This window comes from Molothrus ater, chromosome 10, assembly GCF_012460135.2.
Source record: "Molothrus ater isolate BHLD 08-10-18 breed brown headed cowbird chromosome 10, BPBGC_Mater_1.1, whole genome shotgun sequence".
In the NCBI taxonomy this organism is placed as follows: domain Eukaryota; kingdom Metazoa; phylum Chordata; class Aves; order Passeriformes; family Icteridae; genus Molothrus; species Molothrus ater.
Window position 1 is genome coordinate 16,569,594 of NC_050487.2, and position 19,482 is coordinate 16,589,075.

General features: G+C 41.7%; 1 protein-coding gene across 2 annotated transcripts in view; it reads left to right on the top strand.

Annotated features, from left to right (window-relative positions):
- The window catches only part of DIS3L2 (DIS3 like 3'-5' exoribonuclease 2), a 180,299-nt gene that overhangs the window by 10,265 nt on the left and 150,552 nt on the right, over nucleotides 1-19,482 (top strand). For both annotated transcript variants that reach the window (XM_036389136.2, XM_036389137.2), the window contains exons 3-6: nucleotides 8,039-8,197; nucleotides 8,491-8,633; nucleotides 13,833-13,886; nucleotides 18,004-18,105. In XM_036389136.2, the coding sequence (XP_036245029.1) occupies nucleotides 8,039-8,197; nucleotides 8,491-8,633; nucleotides 13,833-13,886; nucleotides 18,004-18,105 (458 nt within the window). The remainder of the gene's footprint in view (nucleotides 1-8,038; nucleotides 8,198-8,490; nucleotides 8,634-13,832; nucleotides 13,887-18,003; nucleotides 18,106-19,482) is intronic.

Consider the following 19,482-nt stretch of genomic DNA (forward strand, 5'->3'; position numbering starts at 1 on the left):
TAAAACTGCAATTACTGTCAGAGTTACTGAAGTCAAAAGCCTGCAAGCATGAGGATGCTTGGAAGTGTTTTGGAAGTGGAAGCATGGTGTCGTGAGCACATGATCTTGGCCATCAGGAGCAGTTTCCACAGCATTGTTTTCAGCAGCAGAAAGAATCCATTGTGCATTTTTCTTCATTTCAGTTTTTCAAAGCCTAGGCCCTTTCTGCAAGCCAAAGTCAGCAAGAATATTTTCCCTAGTTCCATATTGAAATCTGGGGACATGCAGCACAAGAGTTTTTAATAAGTATGTGCAGCTTAAAGCAAAAGAGCAGTGGCAGCATGTGCCTTCCACCATATGTGTGTCCTTCCTACCTTCCTACTCATTTTCATGAGTCTGGAAATGAGCATCTGTCTCTACTCCTGACTTTCCTTAATATTCATGGACGTGCCACTTTTTTGCTACCTACATTCCTAAGTCAGAGTGTTTCTTCTTCAGTATTTCATTTTAAGAATGTTGGATATCTGAATCTTTAATGATCGGCTGCAGTGGCACAGTCACTTCCAAAGGCAGCTCATGGGCCTAGGAACTCCCTGACAAACCATGACAGCCGGTGTTTCCCCACCTGAGTCACTGGCTGGGGGATAGGCTGCCTGTCTGTGGCCAACTTGTTCCCCATGTGGTAAGAATTCCGTTTGTTCTTTTTTTTTTGTTGGATGTTCAACTCTTCTGTGCAGATTCTGGCAGGTTTTCTGCCAGAGCTGTTTGTAGAATCACCTCCTCCCAAGAGGCAGGGTGAGAGAGTTCTTTGGGTTGGCTCCTGGATGGCTGCAGCCATGGCTCACAGTGTGCTGGTGCACAAACACAGCCATGCCCATAGACATCCTGCTGGCTGGCTCAGGCAGAGCTGTGTTATGTTGTGGAGAGTTGCTGGTAACCAGTTGGGCTTTTCCAGTCCTTTGAATTACTGCTGAACTCATTTTAGAACTGTGTGGACAGGCCTTCACTTAACAGGATGTCTTCTCATTTTATTTTGATTTGTCTTCATGGTGGAAAGTTACATTTAGTTTTATGCCATGGCTGGACCCTGGTGGCCTATCATAATGGGTCAATTAGTGAGGCTGGGGGGCCTGGGAGCTACTTCTGACAGCTGGATTTCAAGACAGCATCCACTCAGTTCAGGACATTTGCATAGAATTTGCATTTTGGCTGAGCCCGTGCATGTAAATGTAGGTTTGCATTGTCTCTCTTCTTTGAATGACTGTTTAATTAACTTTAAACTTAATTATGCAATCTGCCATCTGCCTAAATCCCTACAGTGCTGTTATATTACCATTCTTTTCCAGTTCCACCAAGATATTTCCATTCCTGGAAGTTTTCCCTCCTTTTCAATTACTAAGAGAATTTCAAATTGTTCACTTCCTTGGCTACTTTTGAGGAGGACTAAGAGCAACATTGTAGGAACTCTTAGCTTTAATCATGATCAAGCTGCAGCTGATCATGGTCTGGCTTGGACCAAGCAGAGGAATGTGCTGCAGAACCTCCAGTTTAAGATTCTTTGAATTTACATTTCATGAGAGAAGAAGGATCTTCTTTAGTTGCTTTTGATAAGGAGAATGCACTCTCAGATTTTCTCTTGGACTCCAGATTGAGCATCTGAAATATTGCCTACCATGTTTATCTCCTGCAGGTCTCTGTTGCAATGAGACATCACTGAACTGCTATCACCAACTCTTGCCTTTCCACTCCTACATCCCTAATGAATTCTTTCCCATGACATCCTCATTTGTCTTACTGCTTTGTCTTTAATCTTGAGCCATCTACTTTATTTAAGCTCTTGGCTTCAAGATACTGTAAAATACATGGAGGTGGTTCTGTTCCAAGGCTGTCTAAGAAATCTGAACTCTTTTACTTCATGTTTAGAGAAATGTGGAAGCTCGACTGTTCCTAACATAGGTTGAAGCAGAGCTGTATTTTCAGTGAGTGTGGTGGATGGGGTTTGGTCCTGTATGTGTATTATTGGGGCTCTAGCACAGAGATTGATGCCAAGCAGTGTCTTTTTAATTGCTGGTACAGAACTCCTTCCCTGAGCAACTACACCAACAGCTGTCTTTGTGTTTTTCCTTTTAAAACTAAATAGAACAAAAAAGGATTTGGCTGTTACCATTTAATCTCTTAAATCCGCAAAATATTTTGCAAAACATAAATAGCTTGTTACTTCTGGCCTGCCTGTGACCAGTGTTTTTGTTGACATAACTCACATTTGAGATCACTTCAATGGTGTTTGTTGGTCTTGCCTGTTGTTTTTGCTTGTGTGTGGTAATTTGATCCCGGATATTGTAGTAGTCATTTAAGTGCTTGGAGATTTTTGACTTCATCACTTCTATAATATGGCATCTACTGGATGTCACTGGTGCATTAGAAATTCAAAACAATCTAACAAACACATTTTGGCTTTTAAATTTTGAGAGGGAATTATTCTAGAGGCTTCTTTGAGCTGCAGAAAATATCAAATAGCTTTGAAATTGCCTGCTTAAGTATATGAAAGGGCCAGACACAGGGATCCTAGCAAAACCACCCTGATGTTAATGCAGTTTGTACTGGCAAAGCACCTTCTGCTGGCAGAGTTTATTTGCCTTTGGAGAATGAAAGGGGCAGTTGCCTGGTGCAGCAGTGCCAACAGTAAGCCTGTGCCTGTCCAGAGTTCCCAGCCAGGAGCTGTGTCCCCCCAGCTCAACAAAGCTGTGCAGAGACAGATTCACAAAAGTACCTGAGATGAGTTGTTCAGAGGCCACGTAGGTTGTGGATTTTTTAATGTCCCAGATGTCTTTCCAAAACAAGGCAGAGTTTATGTTGGCTGAACTTTGGTATTGAGACTATTAATATACCCTGTTACACATCAGCATCCATAGTGCCTCATAAAGTTGCAGATAGAACTTCCTGGCAGCTCTTGGAGAGTATTCATTTGCTAAAAGACCAAATTTGATGGTTTCTAAAATTTGCTTTGTCAGCTCTGCCAGGAGTCAAGGGCCAACTTGAATCGACAGATCTGTGAGATGATGCCTTGGGCTGTCTTTTGGTTGGACACTTAATTCATTAATTCTCTAGTAAGGATGGGCAGGAACATGCTTTATTTAACTTTCTTGCTGTGTTTAACCTAATCTGACTTAAATGGGAGTGTGGGACTAACCACAGGCTGGTATCAGGGTAGTTCTTGTTGTCTTTGGTTGGTTAATTTCTGCTTTTGGGCTAGGGCAGGGTTGGGTAATCCTTCTTTTGGTAGCTGCCATGTCTTCAAGATCATGGGTGTGTCCTTATCAAGTCTTACTAAGTGCACAGCTGGGTTGTCTTGAAGAATTACTAGGAAGTTTTGAAGGAAATTGGTTTAAGTCATTGAAATGAGTCAGCAATGAAATGGAACATTGTAGAAATATGGACAAATATTTAGGAACTTTGTGTTAAGAGTGTCTCATTAACTGATAACAAATTGTACTATTGCATGTTACCAGTTCTGGGGGTATGCTTCTGTTTCTTCTCATGCTTATGCTAACTGGAAAACAGGGTTTTCCAAAGATTCCTTGCCATATCTAGACCATGATCTAATGCTGGGAAGCAACGGAAAATCCTTTTAGCAATAGCAGAGTTAGTGTACGTGTTGGTGTCCAGTCATGGCCTGATAAAAGTAAATAGCAGATGCAAGTATTTTGTATTGGAAAAGTTTGTAACAATATTGTTCTGTCCAATGCTTTCAACATAAATTCCTTTTTTTTTTAATATAAAAGGAACCATTACATGCTGAGATAGTGTCTGGGAGGGTCAGACACTGCAGAGGTGTTACCAGCACTGCTGTGATGCTTTCACAGTCCTGCCCTCCCCAGGGAGCTACCTAACTATTGTAGGTATCTACATAAATAATATAGATGGAAAGGTGGAAGTTTGGAGGTGAAAATGTCTGGTGAAAGTGTAGATGCCCTTTGGTAGAAATGGGAGAAACTATACCAAGATCTCCTTATCTTGAAATTCACTTGGATCTCTCAAGTAAAACTGGTTTTTGCTGGGTTCTGGATGGGAGTTGTCATGGATGTGCTGATGAAGATTCAGCAATACTTTCCTGCTCTGCTAGCAGTAATCAAAGAGATTGTCAGGTGTGAGAGGGCAGTTAGAATGTTTTATTTTTGGGAAATAAAATTGAGGGTCTTGATTCTTTCTTATGTAAAGCAATATGCAAATTTTAATATGAAATTAAAGACTTTCTGGCCTTGCTTACTTCATGTTTAGTTGAGCATTTTAGTTGATTTAGTTGACCATCTAGTTGATCAACTGACTAATAGATGTAAATTTAATTAAATGCAGTACATTTCAAAAGCTAAACTCTAGAGTGATTTTGTATAAATTATGTCCAAATAAGCTGATTTAAAACATCTCGCCTCCTCTCTTACTGTAAGCCAGATCTATTATTCTGGGAAGCTGCCTGCATGCATTTTTTCACCCCAAATAAGAAAAGATTAATAGGTACTTAGGTTTAAAGACCAAAATGTGTCATTGTGTGATGTCATTGTGTGATGGAGATGAAGTGAAGTGGTTTGGATTTCAGATGAAGCTCCAGTGCTGTCCTTCCAGCAGAGCTCAACCAGCCCCTGCATCCTTTCAGCTTCTTTTCCTGGTGTCCATGATGAGAATAAATGTGAATGACTGATTGTGAACTGTCCTGAAAGCCCGTGAATGCACTCACTGCTGTGGAGGTGGGAGTTGTGTGTTTCTGCTTCCCACAGGTGCTTCCCTTTGGCTAGTTTGAAGGGTTTCCCTGCTCCCTGGGTGGCACTGCTGGTCCTATTTAGGTGTCCCCCTGTCACCCTTGGAGGGAGCCTCCATGCCTGGTGCAGATGTTGTGATTTTTTTCAACCCAAATCTCCCTCCAGAGGACTTCAAGTCAACCACCTTTCCTCAAAGTATTAGTCCTTTGTCATACCCCATGAAAATGGCAGAATATCTCGAAATCCTAGGCAAGTGTTGGCTGCATCCACAGGGAGCATCTCTACATCATCTCTGCAGCCAGATAAACACCCAAACATGTTGCATTTGCTGCATGTTGTGAATATTTACATGTTGTGCACTAGAATTGCTCTGTGTTCAGGCCTGAGTGGTTCTGCACAGCAGATGTGTTTGGTGCTCTGTGGTTGCTTCAAGTCTCCTGTTAGGATAGATCAGCCAACCTCAGCTCTGCACTTTGGTCTTCCTTCCACTGAAATGATTTAAATTTTTTTCTTGTAGTCATTGCTTAATAATTTATTTAGTATTTGGTTATTTTAATGCCTAGAATGCATTACTACTTTGTGTGATGTCCTGCCATGAGAGATTTTGTTCTGTCGTACAAATCACTCAACTGTGACATCAAGGAAAAAGTAAGACTGACACATGTGGTACTGGAATAGGGTTTAACCATGTTTGTGAGAGATTTTTCAGAAAGAATAGTCACAATATATCCTATGCTGTAGAGTAGTCAAGTTACAGTTTGCTTTGTGGGATGATGTCTGTTTATGCATCAGAATATTGATGCTGGGCAGTGGGGGCAGTGGGAAAGCCCATCTTAAGAGGTATTTTTAACTTCCAGTTTTAGGGGACAGGTGCATGGCAGAAACAAATACTGACTCTAGTTGAAACAGATGGTGACCTGTAGTTAGGTCTTTCTTTTAAAAGAAGAAATACAAGAGATTACAGTCATGCAGAATTTTATGTGTTCCAGTTGAATGCTAATTGTGACAGTTGCCTGTGGCTTTGTAACAGGGGTGGCTTTGTTTAGCCATAAATGTCATGGCCAAGGGGGTCAAATACTATCCACAGTGGCTGTGTGTAAACTGCCATGCAGGCCAGCCATGTTCAAGCAGAGTCTGTAGTTTTGAGTGAATTTTGTGTTTGAGTTTTGTTTTTGAGTTTGAGCAAATGAAAAATCCCACCACAGAGCAAGCCCAAGGTTAAAGTGCTGAAAATGTGCAGATGCCTTTCTGCATGTCTACTTTTTATCACACAAAGATGCTTCTCCACCCTTTGCTGTTGCTGTACATTATTTTTGACTGTAGGGGCCCCAAATTTTTTGAACCATTGGACCAGCCAAGTGCTGGACAACTTTTCTCTGCAGTGCCTAATTCTGGCTCTTAGCTTGCTGCCCGATTCATGAGATATTTTTTTGCTTTCCCCCCCTGCATTTCAGTTTTATGCTCTCTTATATTTTTTTCAGCTTCTTCTTAATTATATGTTAAGATTTAGCTTTAGCCTCCTTTTTATCCTGGGCTCTTTAATTCATAGTAGTATTTTCTGTGACTTGCTGTCATAGAAACGAGGGCTTTAGGGGACCTTACGAGCTGGTGTAATCCATTTCACTACCTCAAGGAAAAAACTACTCTTCTTAGACCAACTCTGGCAGACGTCTGTCTCACCTATTTTTAAGAACCTCCAGCGAAGCAGATTGCATGACCTCTCTGTGAGCAGCCTAAAATCCTGCCTGTTGCAGTTTAAGTCAGATTCCTTCAAAATGTCTCTGAAAACATATCCAGGAGCAAATTGTGTTGCCAATTCTCTAGTCTGTACTTTTACTCTTGGTGTCTGTTTTTAAACTTAACTTGACCCTTAGGACATTTGTAAATCAGTTCATTAGGCAGTTGCAAATCAGTTAATTTTAGTTCCATCTCATTATGTGAGCCATACAGGTTGCGTTGCCTCAGTCATCTCATCTGAAAACTGAATTTGCTGCTGTGCTAAATTTGCCATGTTACAGCTGCAGCCTCCTCAAAGAGACTTTGCCCTGGAAGCACCCTCAGAGTGTGAAAAGCTTGATTGTGTAGAAAAAGGCCCAACTATGTTGTGTTATTGTGACTGAAAACAGAAGCCTCCCCTTTGTTTCAGCTTCCCCTTTGCAGACACTGCTGTGGTATGTAATCTCTTCCTAGACTGGTCTAAGCTGGCACCTTCAGTTGTCCCTCTGCCTGTCTGGGTGTCTTCCCTCCTGAAATAGGAGGATCCCTCCCTCCTGCTGATTTGCCTCTTGTTATATATATGAAAATTATTTTTTCTCTGTGATTGGGCAAAGTAGCAGTTTTCTCTTGTTGCACCATATTTTTTAAAGATCTCTGCTTAAGTACAGCCTTTAAAACATTTTTTTCTCGCTGCTGTGAAGCAATCTGCTATTTCATTTGAGAAGGATACCATAGGTAAAAAATTTGCCTTGTAACTTGGATAGCACTGTAGCAAATAAGTTGGCGTTGCACATTTTCTGACTTGCAGGTACAAGCTTGGACCCAGGGAGCGTAGCCAGGAGGGGCTGGAAGGCAAAGCTGTGATGACATGTTCAGTATCCAGGTGGAGGGCCAAGAGGGCAGCTGCGCGGCGCTGGGTTGCATTCCAATGTGCTGATCCGTGGAACAGCGTTGGCATACGCTTTGGAAGCTGCTGCTTGCTCTCCTGGCTGTAGGGAAGGGGCTGAGGTGATGGCAGGGAAGTAAGGGGTGAGTCTCTGCAGAACATTTTCATATGATTGTGGACTATTCTGAGCAGGCTGGACATTTGGATCGTTGGCACTTCTTTCTGGTGTCCTTGTGTACCGCGCTGCCTCTGGTAGCTCCAAAGTTAATAACTCTACTGTGGGTTGTTAATTTTTTTCTGCCTCCTTGATTCCTGACCTGCTTAATTAAGTTATAGGGAGGTTGTATTTTCTCACTACTTGGGGGCTTAATGGGGTGGAGACTTTGGAAACAGTTTAACAATTTCACATTTTATATGCTCTAATGAATTTCCCAGGATTTTGGAAGGGTTGTATCCAACTTTAGCATCGTAATTTCCAGCGTTTTATTTATGCTAAAATAAGTTAGTGCTGTGTTATGAGGCCCAAAGAGCCAACAGATTACAAATGAACTAATGAAGACATTGTTTCTCTTGGATAAAGGCTGTGACTCATGGTTGTAACTTGTACTGAAGAACTAGAGACCGTGAGCTTCACCAGGACCACAAGCTGGCACTGGGGTTCCTCTTCCCTTCCTTGTTATTTCAAACCTGTATTTGATTTCAGGTGCAGAAAAAAGAGGGTTTGCAAGGACCAGAAACAACTCTGAATCTGCAAGAACTCCCCAGAACTTCAATAGGAAGAGGCAACTCTCTGAATCGCAGACAGAAACAATGAACAATTCAGACAGCAGAATAAATCCCAGACAACTGGGAACTCCCAGAGGTATTAAAGCAGTGTGTGTACACGCTTCAGGAATAAGCTGCCTTGAAGCCTGTGCTTTAAAAGATGGGCTGGGATGAATGCTATTGACTTTAAAATGAGCTGTAAAAGATTGTTGATTATTTGTAAAATATGATTATTCCAGGCTTTTCGATGTTTTGAAGTCGGGTGCCAGTATTTCTAGGCAAACTGTTCTCAGAAGTTCAACTTTGAACATAAAACTTCTATACAGATTCTGTTAAGATACACAGACATGTTTGGTGGGCAAGGTAACACTTACGAATTTTTGTTTGCAGGAGGATCCTTTGCTACTGTCCCAGCATCAGGTGACAGAAAGAATCTGAATAAACCCACTCGAGGGAGGAAGAAGAGTATATTTGAAGCCTACGCGTCAAAGGAAGATGTTTCAGCAGGACTGAAAAGGGGAGAGCTAATTCAGGTGCCTGAAATGTACACTGTCCATGCTCTTGTGATAAGTGTGAAAACCACAGGCAGTTGTTGGAAATCAGCAGCAGTTGATGACAGGGAATTGATGTAGCACTTGTAGATGCCAGAGAAGATATTTTCCCTTTCTCAGGGTGTTCTACAAGTGGGATGAAATCTCCTACATTCCTCTGAAGTAGTTCTTTGTTTGATTGCATGTTCTGTAAAATTCCTGATCCACTCTAGTGATAAATTACAGATTTCTTGTTGAAGAGTCTCCTGGCCACGATGGTCATTAATGGGGAGACACTTCTTTTTACAAATGATGCTCAAAACAACAGCAGTTGCTAGGAGCAGCCTCTGTCTGTGTCAGTGTAAGCAAAAACAAATGCTCTTAGCAAGATACCTCTTGCTGAAATTTCTCACAAAAGTGTTTGTGCTTCTTTTTGGAGCAGCAAAACTGCAGCCATCAGTAGGCAGCAATTCTTTTCTAAAGAATGTGGGGGTGGACCTGCTGTCCTATCTGCTGGATAGAGAAGATTTACGTAGAGGTTGGCGGGGGCTGAGATGGAGAAGAAAACGTCCTTGCACCATGTTCATAGTAGTCCTCAACACGGTGTAATGTTCTTCAGGACACACCTGGCATCCCAGTGAGATCAGACTGGCTGGAGAAAAGAGGCAGGTGGAAGTCAATGAAGGCATGACATCCACACTGAGGCTTTGTTTACCCAAACACACACAGGTCCATTGCCATTTAAGTAGTGTTGTAGTACTGGTGAAGTTGTGATACTTAACTTTCGTCAATAGACTGGAGTCTCAAATGACATCACCTCAATTTTTGTCTGACTTTTTGTTATAATTTTATAATAATTCTCGTATATCATTAACATGGCGTAATCTCTGGAGATGTGATGAGGATTTTACATAAAAGTCTGCCTGATTCCATCCTGAAGACCAATCTCATGCACTCTTAGCTTTGAGGAAATCATATCCCTGCTGATGATCAGCATGGTCCGCTGGGCTACTTGGACCTTAGGCCAGTGCATTTTTAAAGACCATCACAGATGTCTGCAATGGGAAGCAAATGGTGAGGGAGGAAGTGGGAGCCTTAGGCTGTGACTTCTCTCATGGCTGCACTAGCATATGGCATCAACTAAAGCTTCTGCCTTATCTTCAGGGGTGTTTTTGACACCATTTTTGGTAACACAGCCTGATAGTGTTACGTGCAATGTGTGTAGACTGCCTATGAGGTCAAGTGCAGCTGCAGATGAGACACATCAGGCTGTGATTACTACCTGAGAATCCCACTGAAATGCTGAGTCCCCACGGACCTGTGATTGCATGATCCCTGGCAAAAGAATCCCTAATTCTTGTAAATGTGTGTGTCTACTCCAGGTCATGTGCTGCGTAACTGGAAGAGTCATATGTGCTTTCTTAGGCTCTGTCTGTTTTCCTTTCATCCAGTTCCACATCTCAGGGAAACAATGGAGCCTGTAGAAGTGAGATTTAATAATTCAGAGCTGAGTGTTAGATCATGGGCCTTCCAGCTCAGTATTTCTCATCTTCAGTTCATTCATCCTTATGATTTCATCAAGACCATTCATCACTGCAGCCTCAACCAGGATAGGTCAGATCCTGAGAGCAACTTTAGTGAATGGATGAATATTCAGTGGTTTTTGCTACAATGGCAAGAGACAGAATGAACATGTGTCTGTTGTGTTAATCCCCAAAAGGAGGGTATTATGTTCTAGCATGGTGACCTGCAAAAAGGCTCCACAGGAGCCTGTGGAATGGGAGGACAAACCTATTGGTCTGAATCTGATGGTCCTGAGGAAACTGGAGTACTCCCAGGCAGCATGACTCTCTGAACATGGGCTGTCTCCTGGAGCATCCTGGAAATATTTGGATGAGAATTTGAGAGCTCTGTTAGGGAGAAAAGAGCCTACCATAACACTGAGATTCTTGGACCTTGGCAATGCAGCTGTGCAATGAAGTGTTCCTGAAAGTCCAACCCACAGAAACTCCTGACAGACCTGAAGATTGCTCAGATGACACAAGTGCCATGATTAGGCAGCCCTAGATCAGGAAGAGTGAAAGGTTATCTTTATGGGTGCTGACGTCTGTCAGTAATATTGATCTTAATGGCTTCTGGTGCTGTATGTGACATAAGTCATGTTTTGATATGTAGCAGAAGTGTGACCTGCAGATTCCTGGATTCATTTTGTCATGTGACGTGTCTGGAAGTGTCCTTCTGCAAGAAAAGGGATCTGAGCTCAGGTGCTTATGAGTACACAGAATTCCCTCTTCCCTGCCCTTCAGACTGCAGGGAGCAAAGCCCAGGGGTATCAGGTTGGTTGGAATCACAGCGGATAGCCTGAAGGCAAACAAGATTGAACAACTCCTGCGTCCTCCTGTGAGCGCACGCTGATGGTTATACACAACAGATGAAATCAGGCTGTGTATGAAAGAGCATGGACCCAAAGGACTCCAATCATCCTCTGAAGCATCAGCCAGAAACTCATGTCTGCTCCACGCCTCCAGCGTCTCCCAGACCCTCCCTGCAGGGCTGCTGGGGTCAGGTGGAGCAAACTGAGATGCAGAGCCTGCTTTGCTGTTAAAAGGGTGTTTTTCCTTGGAAAGCTGTTATTTTGTGGATGTGAAAGCTGGGGTTTCCCTGGTTTTCATGGATTATTGTTTCGAAGGAAGCCTTGGTGGCAATCAGATACTTGTGAACCCTGACCTCTTTTTGCTGTTTTGTACATACAAATGAACCCGGGCATATGTGTTACAATAATTGTTATAAACTGCTTGGTTTGGGATGTTTGAAGTTTTGTCTGAGTACTGCCTGCCCTGCATTTAGCAAAGCAGCTTGAGAAATTGTGACCCTTTTGTGTCTCACTGGGAAAGTTCAGTAAGGTTAGAAACTTTATTGGCAAGAGCTTGTGAAGCTGCCTTGAATCATCAGAAAATGTTTTAGAAACCTTCCTGCAGACCTTGTTCTTCCCTTTCATAACAAAAGCCCTAATGACAGAAAAACACTGATAAATATAGCAGCTATTATTTGCAAGCTATTGTAAAATAATACAACATTAGTGTGACATCATGAGACTCTGCAGCCAGATCCTCACCCCCTAATACACATATGAGAACAGTTGTTCATTGCAGATGGGGAGAGTGACTGGTTCCAGATATGATATCACAGCGTGAAATGTACAACATTGTAAATAGGATTTTCATGGGCACAGATAATAGGGCCCATCTGCTTTCTAAGATAAATTTTGTGAGTTTCTTGCTTAAAGGAAGAGCTCAAGTTTTTTAGTATTACTTGACGTAAGAATTCTAATGCTGATCATAATTAGGTAGTGCATATAAAATGCAGATAAACAGTCTGCACAATAAATGTGGTAACAGCAGGCTCCTCTGTGTGTTTGCTGGAGCTGGGCATCCATGGTCACATTGCTGCTCTGGTACCTTCTGGGCCATGGACACAAACCCTGATTTTTCATGTGCATGATTGGCATTTACACCCGAGTGATTGACAGCTGTCCCACACTGTTCAGGGGGACTGTGCAGAGGAAAACAGGATATCCCTTCATCTGCTTAGTGCTGGTAGGTAGAGCCACATATGGGAATTGAGTCATTGTCAAACAGAGCAGCAATCCCTTTCCACTTTTTCCTTTCTCTGTAGCAGTTTCTGATGACTGATTCTGGGAAATAAAGTGTGGGACAACCATTGAGAGTTTTCCATCAGTGGGTACCAGTGCTAATAGAAACTGATGACAGCAAGTCAGCTCTCACTTTGCTTAAGGATAAAATACCCCAGGGTTTCTCTCAGTGGGTCATCTTTGTTTCCATGCTGTTGTCCTGGGTTATGCTTGCCATGGGGACAAGTGTCCTTGTTAGTTCAGTTATGTGAGACATAAAATTAGTGCAGCAAAGTACTCAAATAGTATCTAAAGAGTATGGAATACATGCTGCTGGTAATCTGGTATTCTGTATTTGCTGGTGAACTTTAGCAAATAAGTGCAATGGAAAATCTTTGTAAATCTGTGAATCCTTCAAGGCAGCAAAACTTTCACATGTAATCAGCTCCATTTCCTTATTGTCTGAGTGTTTCCCAGAATACATAAAAAATTATTTGCTGCAGTAAAGTTTTAAAGAAGCAATTCCTGTGAGATGCTCCTATGATTGCTTAACACAGAAGTGCAAACAGATGGAATCTGTTCATATAATAAATTGGCTAACATTACTTCAAATACACAAGTGGAGAAATTTCTAAAGTTTCTTCCCAGAGCAGAAGCCTGTTGGAAGGCAGATACCTAAGTTGTATTCCCATAAGGTTCAAATGCTGTCAGTTTGAACTGGAGTCACCTGAATTCCAATTTCCAGGATACTTTTGGGATGCAAATGTGTAGCCTATAAGGCTTTGGTTGGCTCTGCCTTTCTCTTGGATGGACATGAGTGCAAGCAGCAAAACTGGTTGGTTTACTTTGGAAGGTTGATATGAATTTGTTGCAGGTGACTTGGCCTTTAAGTTGGCAGATAACAATGCAGAAATAGATAGACCATGGAATTTTCAAATGTATTTAAGATAGTTTGCCTTTAAGTATGTTTAAACAGAATTTAATCCTGTAGACTTTAAATGTTTATTTTTGGAAAATCCTTTAAATTCTTTTCTGGAAATGTACTTTATTATCACAGTTACTGCTGCTGTCTGTTTGCAGGAACAGCCTAAGCAGCCAGAGCCCCATAAGAATGATACCTGCTGCCATGCAAGCTCAGCTTTTCTTTTCCTCTTTCCTTGCATCCTCCAAAATAAGCAAACCCAACATTCTCCTTTTCCAAAACAGAGCAAGCCAAATTGTTTCTATTATCCAGTTGTTAACGAAGCTGGTGGATGCTCAGCAGAAAATGTGTGAAAGGAACAGGAGAGTTTGGATCCTCAGTTCACCCAGTAGCAGCAACAACTAATGATTCAACATCTCTTTGATGACAGACTGCAGTAGATCAGCTTAAGCCTATCATGAAACTGCCTTTTGGCTTGAAATTGCTTGGATGCTAAGTTGTCAAGACTTGAAATGTATAATGGAAATTTAGATGTATCTCTCATGTTTCACTGTAGATATATTACCCACAGCTCTCTAATTTAACTGGTGTTAAATAAAATTAATAAGATTCAGGCATAATCTTTCTCCTCCTTTCCTTTTTTTTTAAGGGACCCTTGAGAATAAATCCTAAGAAGTACCATGAAGCCTTCATTCCATCTCCAGTAAGTGTAATTTTATAATGCTTTAAAGTTCATAAGTAAAGGTGCATTAAGATAGGAGTTATGCTGTGCACAGAAGGTCACTCAGAGGTGAATGAGTTGGAATAAATGAACACAATCCGGATTTTCTCTTGTACCAAATATTCCCAACCAAATCCCACTTTCTCATACCTCAAGGAAACGCTTTGCTTGTGCTGAAGTTGGGGATACTGCAGGGTCCCACAGAGGCCAGCTGAAGTCAGGTTTGAGGACCACCAGATAGCGTAATCAGAAACCCTTGGTTTATGGCTGCAGAGGTTTTATAGATTTTCCACTGATTTAAGTTAATCTTCCCTAAACAAATATGCTCTCCATTTTCGATCTGCTGCATGAGCTAATTTGAAAAGTCATTCCAGAAATAATATGCGTGATTCCTTTTCATGTGCCCGCTTTGGCACGGGCTGGATCTTGGTTGGCTTGGGATGTGCTTCTGCCACATGGGATTGCCTTGCACCTCTTCTCTCTTCTTTCCTTATTTTGACAGAAAAGGACTCTTGCAATTTCAGGGCCTTCCAGTTGGGAAGGTGACCTCACAGCTGGCACAGCCAAAGCTTTTTATCTGGAACTGACTTGGTCAAAGTGTTGCTTTAATGAGAGAGTTTTATATTGAAATGTTTTGTTGGTGTGGGGATGAGAAGGCAGAGCCTGCCCTGAGACAGTGAAACACTGATTATGTTGTTCTCCCTGCTGCTGACAGTGCTATTGTTTTGGGGCTTGGGAAAGCCTTGAAATTCATGGTGTTGTTTATTTTATGTTGTTGATTTTGGGCAATGTTTTGGAGCTTTGTTAGAGAAGGTTGGTGTTACAGGGATGGGAAAAGGTTGGGGTTGCAGAGAATACACTAGCATTAACTAGAGGAAGAAGTACAGAGCAGCTCTCTGGTACATCAGGAAGGAAAAGTGTAAGTGAAAGGAACTTTGATCCTTCCTCTGCCAGGTGTCCTTGTAGGTGTGGTAAGTGTAAGCTTTTAAATATATTCTCTGCATTTACAAAATGCAAGGTTAAAAGAGAAGTTCAGCTACTCTCATGAGTTATTTGGATGTGAGGCTTTACCCCTAATCGCCCCTCTGGTGTCCAGCTGTTGCCTTGTGCCTGTTCTGTGTGCAGGAATGCATACATTAAGGAGGGCTAACAGAGGTGGTTATCTCAACTATCTTTCTACTTTTCTGCCTTTGTGGAGATGAATACCAGAATCAGCAGAATCAACACCTGGATGAAGATGACTCTGGTTTATGTAGGCACAGTCCTTTAAGACAGATGCTTTGGGAAGCTTATCCTTTGTATAACACGATTTACCATAATGGAGGGGTTGCAGCCTTGCCTTGGTGTTCTGCAGCACTTCCCATCATTGCCAGATGCTGCAAGAGCTGCAGCTGTGAAAAATCACCCTTTCTTTTCTGCTGTTGATGAGGGCATTATACCCCTTTCACTTCAGCTATGGCTTGGCCATGGCTTCATGGAGTTCAATGCAACAGCTGTTCACCTTCTGACACCAGAAGTCCCTGCATGTTTCTTGCTGCACTTGTGCTCTGTCTGCTCATCTCGTTGTTGCATGGAGAGTTGAGGGGAAGGCCCAGGGCTTGTTTCCTGAAGCTACCCAGAGAACACACCCCAAGAATTGAAATCTCTGCCTTGCATCTCGTGTGTTCCCTGTGCAGGGTGGTGTGGTTTGAGGTGTCAGTGTGAATGATGGTGCTGCTGAGCATGAGTGACAGTGACTGGAGCTGTGCTGTGCTTGTGGGAGACACTTCAGAGCAGATGGAAGTACTGCAGATCTCTTGTCAGAGGAGGATAGGGAGCACTGCTGGAGATACTTGCAGAGAAAAAGCCCTGTGCTCCCTGGAGGGGGCTGGGGAAATCTTGAGGCCATTGTGGCCAGTAGAGTAGATGCACCCCAGGGACAGCTGAGACTTTGCAAGTGATTGTGTTCTGTTATCATTCAGTGCCATTTTAATTGCATTAGTAATCTGAAGTGTCAGCTGTGCCGAGGAAAAAGTGCACAGATTTTCTTGGAAGTGCGTAAGTTCACCCAACAGTTGAGAGCCTGGAACTCAAGATATAGAGATGTTTCTTTTTGGAGGGAAAGCCAAAACTGATGGCAATTTTCTGATTACAGCTTTGTTGCAGATGTTGAAATTAACTGCTGTAAAATTGGTGTACATACACATATATAGATTTGTATATATGTATATATACATGCATTGTTTGGAAAGAGAGTGTGTGGGTGCAGTTAAAGACAAGACTCTTGCAGAGTGTGGAGATGAAGCCTTAACCAGATGGTGTGATACATCAGGCACCTTTACAGGGAGTGGAAGAAAATGTCTTGTATTTTCATGGACATAGGAGAAGAGGAAAAAAAGTGTAGAGCAAATTATTTTGATTGCTAGCCTGTGTCCTGCAGCACAGAGCAGCTACAGGTACAGACCAAAAAAAAACCCCTAACCCAGATCAGGAATTTGCCTTAGAAAGTGACTGAACATTTCATTTTTATGTATATGATGGATTTGGGTAAAGAGTTGGAGCTGAAGGGAAAGGGTGGGGAGAAATAAGGAATAAGACCATGTGTAAAAAATCTGGCTTTTTGAAGAGAACGGTTTCCAATTTGAATTATGTTGGTCCAAGAGGCTTTGCAATTTTTCTGCATCTTGTCATGGGAGGCAGCTTTCACACAGCTGTTGAGCTGCTGCTGCTGCTTTTCTTTCTAAGAGTAATTTGGTCTCTTGGAGGGCGGCCTTAGTTTCACATCATGGCAGGGTTCTTCCTTTTATTGTTTTGGTATCTAAGCAGAGTAAGATACTTATGTGATATTTGGGCTTCATGTTTTCAGGTTATAAAAGAAGTTTTTCTTGGACACTGAGCATGCTGGTAGTTCTGATTGGATTTATTCATGCATATGAAACTCAGGAGTGTCTGAGAAACAGCTGAAGTTGCGATTAAGACTTTAAATCTTGTGAGGCTGGTTTTTTCTTTGAAAGACAATGAAGTACTAATCTGAAGAAACTCAACCTCCTTTTTTGTACCTCAAAACCATGCAAAGATAACTCTCTTCAGAAAAACTATTTAAGCTGGTCATATTGATACTGAATGCTCACTTTGTTTGACACATTCATTGCACTGTAAACGGACACATGGAATTTTTTGTATACTGAATTATGGGAAAGCAGAAATGAAAGCAGCAGGAGCGTGGTCAATAATTATCAAAAGAAAAAAAACCCGACAAAACTGGCAATCCTTTAAAAACTAAAATCTTTGTGTTGGCATCTTCAGGAAACTTTGTTCACCCCATGAAGAAAATCTCCCAAACTAAATCTAGAGTAACCGAATGCCAAACATGTCTGGAGTGGATAATCATGGTGTGTGCAATTAGTAGAGGCTCTTGTGCAAGGATGCTAACCCAAAATATTCAGAGAAGGTGTCCTGACATGTCTGTTACAGTAAAAGATCTCCTGGTTTGCAGTTGGCATCTATGGTTGTCATTATTTGGGATACCTTCTAACATAAATTGTGCCAAATGCAGAATATATGGTGTTAACTCATTTGAAAAAGAAGAGATTGCATCCCTAACCACAATCCAGACCACCTTCACAGAGTGCCCTGCTGATCCAGGAGCTGCATGTCCCTGCTTTCCCAGCTCACCAGGAGAGCAGCAGGAGCTCTGCATGGAGCACTTTGCAGAGACTGCCTTGTAAACAGCTCTGAACACTTGTCTGTTCTGAACACTGGCTTTGAATGTTTGAGGTGGGAAATTAATGTGTCAAGAGCTGTGACAGCATAAAACTCTCCACCTGTTCCCAAGAGTAACTGTAGAGGAACTGAGACAGCACATCTTGAAGGCTTGGCTCTGTCTTGTGTAAATAGTGTGGAACTACTGTACTGGCACATCCATACAAAGGTGCTCATTTGCTAAAAGATCCTCTATGTTAAAGGCCGTATGGTGAATCTGTTTTGTTCCTGTGCACAACTGCAGGATGTTTGCCTCACCAGGGTGTGTGTCTTTCTTGATGGCAGTGTTTTAAACCTCATAACAACCATGATTTAATATGTTTTGGTCTGGCACTTACTTTTCTTCCCCTTTGACTAGGATGGGAGCCGCGATATCTTTATTGACGGAGTGGTTGCTCGCAACAGAGCCCTGAACGGTGACATCGTGGTGGTGAAGCTGCTTCCCAGAGATCAGTGGAAGGTCAGTTCAGTATATTTTTGCAGTATATTTTTGAGAGAAAGAGTTTATTGCAATTTTCATGACTAAACTTGTAGGGCCTGAGACAGAGAACAGAGAATTTCCTACAAATCACATTAGCTAAATTGAGTTTATGCTGCTGTTGATTAAAAGAGTTTATCCATTACAATGTTTGGAAGAAGTGATACCTGAGGCGTTGACACCTCATTCTTTGCATGGAATGGCCTTCATTATCACTGTATAGAAAGTCTGAGACTGATTCCAAGCACATTTGTCAGAGGTGACTTTTGGTATCTATTTGGCTGTCTTCATGCTGTGGTGTTTTGGATAGCACTGTGTAGGTGTTTGCAATTGCTTATGTATTTGACAAGTGTTGTTCACAAAGCTTTAGTTATAATTAATCCTCTCTAATTTTTGGGTCCTCAGTCCATGAAAAGTTTATCTTGTCACAGCTCCAGGTTTTGTGGTAATACCCTTCTTAATATGAATGAAGCATGTGTGAAATGACTGGAGCAATACAAATACAAATGTGGGACAATTGCTTTCATTTTCCTGTCTGAGGATTTCAGTAAGATCACTGTCTGGAATTTTTTTTTCCCCCAATGGCAAAATTCATTCCCTAATCAAACGTTGTCCTTTCAAATATCTGGATAATTTTATCTTGTTTGCAGGTTTATCTTTAAACACTACTATGCAAGGGCAGTTTTTGTTCCTTTTCTCTAGTTGCTGGGAGATGAAGCTACAGTTAGCAATTTTAACATGGGTTTTTACATGTAAGCATGACAGAATCACCACAAATTGTTTTCCAAACATAGTTTTTGCACTCTTCTTAAGAGTTTAAAGACTGTCATAGATCTTTTGGACAAAAGTAATTGTAAGGATGTTTCCAACAGAATGGGGGGTGGTCTGAACTACTTTGGCCTGGTGCTTTTACTCAGTGTAGCTACCTTCTCTGCCTGTCTTTGTTTGAAGCTATGTGATTTTAGACTTGCAAATGCAAGATTTCTTGCCCAGTCTGGTCATTTGCTGAACCTTCTACCTGTACTGTTAAATCTAATAACAATTGAAATGATGGTTTGAGACATATTAGAATTTGTCTCTTCCTTTTAAGTATGCATAAAATGAGTGAATGACCTGAGTATTTATTGACACACATAACTACAAAACTAAACCTAATACAAAAGGCAATCATAAGTGGGTTCTAAGGTATTACAGGTATATCCATATACAAATAAAAGAAAGAGGTCTGCTGCCATCTCAGTAATCTCTGAGAACATTTTGAGGATCAAAGCAAAATTTCTTCGATAGCTATTCAAGGCCTCAGGTCAGAGTTCACTAAAACTGTGTTGATAACTATGTGTTTTAGTCACCAATTCCATA